Source organism: Gracilinanus agilis, chromosome 1, assembly GCF_016433145.1.
Source record: "Gracilinanus agilis isolate LMUSP501 chromosome 1, AgileGrace, whole genome shotgun sequence".
In the NCBI taxonomy this organism is placed as follows: Eukaryota; Metazoa; Chordata; class Mammalia; order Didelphimorphia; family Didelphidae; genus Gracilinanus; species Gracilinanus agilis.
In genome coordinates, this window is record NC_058130.1 from 552,792,015 (window position 1) to 552,798,307 (window position 6,293).

At 39.6% G+C, this 6,293-nt stretch overlaps 1 protein-coding gene across 1 annotated transcript in view; it reads right to left on the minus strand.

Moving 5' to 3' along the window:
- LAMA1 (laminin subunit alpha 1) overlaps positions 1–4,806 on the minus strand; it is a 143,409-nt gene extending 138,603 nt beyond the window's left edge. Inside the window, exon 1 of the mRNA XM_044658067.1 lies at positions 4,731–4,806. Coding sequence (XP_044514002.1) covers positions 4,731–4,806 — 76 coding nt within the window. The remainder of the gene's footprint in view (positions 1–4,730) is intronic.
- Positions 4,807–6,293: the final 1,487 nt, after the last annotated feature.

A 6,293-nucleotide genomic window follows, 5' to 3' on the forward strand; every position in this document is an offset into this window, starting at 1 on the left:
GGGAGAATGCCATTGTACAGGCACAATGATTTGACTGAGATAGGAATTATGTGCAAAGGATCCTATGGAAAGATAATCATTTTTCTATTAAAAAGAGAGAAACAAACTATTAAGTTGAAGCATCTTAAATATTTACTATTGTTTTAGAAAACTTCCTGAAACGTTGGCAGGAAACATGGAGTAACAGATAGAAATGCAGGAAATACTTTGGCAAGTGAAAAAGGATGGCACTTCCCCTAACCACTCATTGATGTTTAATTAATATTACCTGCTGATCTGGCAGGACAGAATTCAATGATAATTTTAAAAGTGGGGTGATTCAGAAACTTCAAATAACTTTTCCTAAAAAAGGAGAAACAAGAGGAGGAAAGGAGTCCATTTGCAATCCTGTCTGCTTTCAGTTCTCTTCCATCCTTTCTTTGGATGCTTTCTGGATTAACTCTTGGAGATAGAGGAATGCTTACCTTGACAAGAATGTTATCCAGCAGACAGATTGGGAATCTCCCTGACCCTATTGTATTTCCCCAGGCTCCAAACAAAGGACAAGGTCACAGAAAATTTAAACCTCTGTAAAGAAAGGTCCCCAGACCAGCCTTTATCAAAACAAAGAACAGATTTGAAGGGATTTAGTGCCTTTAAATGGTTACCTAGAGACTATCGCTGTCCACACAAATGAGATACAAATTAGATGAACCCCAATGCTCCCAGGAATTTTCAGTAGTAATAATTCCCAGCCAGGCTTGTTCTAACAGAACCCAAATGTATGAATTATCTTTCACTTCATTTTTTCCTTCCTTTTTAAATATTATGTTACATAAATATGTGTATTTCACTAGGCTTTCAAATGAGTATTGTATTAAACAAGAAATAATGAATATTTACAAACATGAAAGCATGTCCCTTATGAGACTATATTAGGATAAAGTACATGTGTTTACAGATAACCTAATTTATTCAATCTCTGAGCAATGCGGATAAAGCTGATTGGGCTAAATAAGGACTTAAACATAAAGGAACATAATCATCTGTCTCCACTTAAACTTCTGTACTCCCGGGGAGTACATTAGTTCCTTGATTTATCAGAATTATCTAGATTATTTTAAACATCCTGTGGTGCGAGATTCAAACAAATTTAGTTGATCATATTTTTAAAAATGACACTGACCTATTTTGTTACAAAATGTTTCCCAACCCTGACTTTTTTTCTTTTTCTATAAAAGAAAGTTCCTAGAAATTTCATTTTGCTTTAAAAATTATAGCCCCTGACACATTGGGTTACTATAAGGATCAAAGGAGACAAGGTATATAAAGCAAGCTAGCTATTATTATAAAACTTGTAGGAAGAGATGAATATCACAAAAATCAAACAATAATAGGTTGTTTCCTATTCTAAAGGGATTGGGAAAATACCACTCTAGCAGCCAAGACCTGCTTCTTATAAATGAACAAGCAAGACAATATGACGTCTCAAAAAAGGCATATATTGGATGAATATGATATAAATATCCCATACAAGTAAAGAGGTAGCACATAAAGGAGGAAATCACATATCTGGACAGCATAAGTTCATCCTACAATATGAGGAATTGTTCTACATAGAAGAGATAAGATATTGAGTTACTTCAATGAAGAATCAGAAAGGATTCTCAAGATGAAAAGAGCTTCAATCAGAGGTTTATCTTGGAAGATATTCTGAAGTATAATTATAGAAACCCCTTATTCGTGCCTAGAGTTTGAAGATGATATTCTGAGGATATAAAATATGATAAATGACAGCCACAAAAAATTGAAGATGAACAAATGTTGGCTGTATTACTAGGTTAGTTGCAACTGTGCCAAAAGAATATTATGCTTCCTAATTTAACTCAACACTAAAAGTGACAAATGATATAGAAATGATATGATAGATCTTTTATTAAAATATTTCATGTCTTGCTCTATTTAAATTCTCAAACATGCAACATTAAGTAGTTACAGATGTAATCTTTTCATTTAATGTTTGGAAAAGAGGAAAAGAAAGGAGGAAGAGGTAAAAGTCTGGAATATTGAGCTATGATATTAACCAATAACACATATCCTTGTTCCCAACTGTTGAAGATAACTATTTTCTATGGGTTTTTTTGGGGGGAGTAAAGTTACAGAAAAGGCAAAAAAAAACAACCCATATATTTTCAAAACAAATCAAAGCACACATCTTTCATGTTTGCCACATTTTAATACCATTTAAATTGCTAAAATTTTGGTGATCTTTTCTTCCTCACACAATAAGAATTTAAAGAGATTCTTGGGATACTTGCAAATCTGTCTTGGTTTCATGATAATGGAAAAAGTGGTTGTGACACAGAATAGCAAACAAACTAACCTTCAAATTGTCTTGAATCTTTACTTTAGTGATTGCCATAATTGTGGATTAAACAATACGGTCTTTTCTTAGAAAATTAAGCCCTTCTTAGTATCTAATTAGATACATTTCTTACACTCACTCATAATTATAGTGAGAATGAAATAATATACCATAGTTACAAGTGTTCTTTTGATAGATTATCCAAAGAGTGGAAAGAAAAACTCCTGGCTATCCAATTTTGTTACACAATGATCATTTTCAAAGAATGGATCACATGTGGAAGTTAAACCAAGTACAAATTTGTCCTAGCAGTAGCTTAATACTCAACTATGTCTATGCTTTTCCATCAGTATAGTTTACTGACTATGGATAATAGACAAGGGAATTCAAATATTGACCTACATTCTTGGTAAAGAATGCTGAAGGAGAAGGCAGTCCTGGAACAGAATTGGCAAATATACCAAATATGGTGTGAGGATCCGGTTACTCAGAAATCCAAAAGTTGCTATTCATTCTTCTATCTATACAAGATCTTAAAAATCTGGGAAGCCTCAAGCCTTCCCACGTTATCCACTGGTAAATTATTGGGGATGAGAGAAGAGTAAATGCATATTTATCATTGTGTATACCAGAAACCGTTAGAGATTGTTTATTGTGTTTTTTTTTTAAAACCCTCATCTTTTTATATACATTATGGTGGAAGTACTGACACCTCAGTATTATAGATCTTCAAAATACTAAGCATTTTCTTTTCCTAGTTTCCATAGATTGCCTATTAAGAATTAACTACTTAATTGCTACTAGCAATGAGACTAGTATCAAATTCAAAAAATGAATCGAAGGTTCTTGCCATAAAATGTGGACACTCTCCTTAATCAGCAATGTAAAACTAAATGTAAGAGAAACAATACAATCTCGTCTCGGTCCGTGCCTGCTGGAATTGGCTAAATAGTAGCCCCTGCTCTTCTGTTAAGACTTTATTAGGTTTTCTAAAGGAATTTGTATTTGCGTAGTAAGTCCAATTGTATTTATTGTTGACTGTACACTTATTTATTTATTCAACAAATATTTACTACCCCCAGCGAGTCGCAGTGCCTGATACTTTACCCAATAGTGTGTCTGGGCTATGAGAAACCGTGTTGATGTATTCAGAATAGGGAAGGACGGCCCCTTTCGGGATGGGGGGAAAAGGATGAACACTACACATGAACACTACAAGATTGTCCAGTTCCGAATAGCCCTGCAAGCACAGGGCATCCTAACTAAGAGGCAAAAATGTGACCCCAAAATTTACAGCCTGAATTTCTTGTATCTAGTGTTCCCTGAAGTGACCACTCTCTTGCGCGCGCTCTCTCGCTACGCACTCTAGGAAAAAGCCGGTTTGGCCACTTCGGGGGCTGCACAAAGAGCAAAGGGGAGCATCAGTCCCTTCGGACGCCATCTGCCTAGTGCTGCACTAGGCGGGTTCTCCTCGAGATAACAAGCTCTGGGGCCGGAGATCCCTCAAGCTTCCTCCGCTCCATCCTTTCATCCAGAAGGAGGAGAGACGCTGACCCGGCAGCGGAGGGCAGAGTGCTCTAGGGCTGCCAGACTTGGCAAAGCCTTCCAGAGCTGAAGGCGGGAGAAGGAAAGAGGGGAGTAGGGGACACGGTTTGACTTCCTGCAACCAGACAATGAGAAGCTTGCGGGAGAATTCCTGCCCCATTCATTCCCCAGCACAGGGGCGGGGGGCGGAGAGGGGGGAGCAGCATTACCGGAGGGTTAGCAAGCGAACCCACCCCCACCTTCAGCTCAACAATTACACAACAGAAATCTTCCACGCAGGAGCCCTGGGAACTGTAAGGTCGGCGGATGCCAACTGGGTTGTCTCTTTTATCTCTCCTTCCAGCTACACCTCCCCCTTCAGCACACACACTCCCGCCAACCTACCCTACTCTTTTCCAAAGAAAATAAATCACATCGCTTTCAATGCATGTCCTAGACTTCTCCAGTCGCTCAATCAGACTAACTCTAAAGTTGTGCAAAACAAAACTTTTCTAAGAAATCTCCAAGCAAGGAACGCGTTCTCCAGTCTCCCAGGGAACCGGCGTCTGAGGACCTTGCTGTTCTGGAGCCAGAAGGTCCTTCTGGGGTTTCCTTCCCAGCTCTTGGCTGGGTTTCCCAACGCTGACAACTTGGAGCCCTCTAGCCCAGGATCATTAGCTAACCTAAGACAATTGCATTTCCACGCTCACTCCCTTTTGCCCCGTAGTTGGCGAAGCCAAAGTACTTAGCCAGGATCCTGCTAGAAGGATAGATCTCTTCAAGATTCCACCAACCCTCTCTCTTAGCAGCCCCCCAGAGTTGGGACCATAGCCAGGCACAGAGACTGCACCTCCAGACTCACCTCTTTGCTGGCACTGCCCGGTTGTCCACAGCAGCAGCGCTGCTACGAGCAGTCCTTGACCGCAGCAGCGGAGCATTTCCCTCCCTGGCTTCCAGCAGCAAACAGCCACCAGAGCTTCTCCCGGGAAGAAGAAAAGCTGCCGCCCCCTTTACTTTGCTGGAGTGAGAAACTCTTCTGGCTTTCCCACTCCCAAGAGCCCGGAAAACCCCTCCCCCTCCGTCCCCACCCCCTTCTTATCGGGGCCCAGTCCCCTCCTCTTGCTTTACTAGGAGGCTCCCAACCATTCCAACCCAGTCCCTCAGACCCTTAAAGGTTGAAGTTTACCACTAATACCCCTCCCCAAGGGCTGATCTATTTGGGACCTCAACTTTATTTGCCTTCTTTTTGCTGGATTTAGTAGGCACCGCGCTGTAGAGGAACTAAGCATCTTCTTAGTTCTCAAGACTTCGCAGCCTCCAGCCAGTAATGAAAGCTTTCATTTGGTTTTAATAGACTTGGTATGAGGCTGTTGAAGAATTTTCCCACCTTCCCCCATCACTCTCTTTTTTCTATTCCAGACTATCTGACTTGTCCTGAGCCCGCATGGAACCAAGGTGATGGAGGTAACTGGAAAGGGAAGTTAACAATGACTTGGGGAGGGGGGTGGGGAGAAAAACAGGTTCGTATTGATGGAATTAAGCAGTCTTTGTGGCCCATGGGAAAGGATTCCAAGAAATTATTTGATCTATTGGCTGCAACCTCTACCCCACTATGTAGCCCTGCCATCTGGGCTACCTCTGGCCTGAGCTACTTCCAAACATCCCTGCTCATAATTAGATGGTAGCCATGGAATTGAAATGACTAGTCTTCTTAGTTTCTGAACAGTTCACAGTTCTAGAGGAGGAGAGGCCAGATGGAAACAAGGATTGAAGTAGTGGTGGTTGCCAGGTATTGGGAATTGGGGTGAGAAATTCATCGTGGACTGTATAATGGATTAAAATATGCATGGACTCACCTTTACATTTTTGGAAAGAAGAGTCATGTTATCATAGACTTCAAGGGATTTAGTCATTTGTGAGATTACACCTGTTTCTTGCTAAGAATTTTAACTTCAATTTTCTCTGCCGTTAAAGAAATCAGACTACTACCAAAGCAGAGAACAAGGGATCAGGCGACTTAGGTTTAGATCATCCTAAATATGTGACCATGGCCAAGTAAGCCTTTCTGAGCCTCAGTTTCCTCAATTGTAAAATGGGAATATTTGCACTGACAATGATGATAATAATGAAATGGAGATAATAAATACCTTACAAAGGTGTTTTGAGGAAAATATTAAGTAAAACATTAAAGCCCAATGCAAATGTGTTATCATTTTTATTATTATAGCCCCTTTCAACAAAGCTTTCTATAAATTTCCTGACAAGCCAAAATTCTCAAAAAATAAACACATAAGTTGAATAAAAGTCCTTAAAGGTTCTTTCATTAAATTCTATTTTTATTCTCATATAGAAATGTTTATCTAATTATGTAAAAAAGCTTAAGAGGACCACCATTTATATGCCTTTTTAAAAATACAAAAAACCC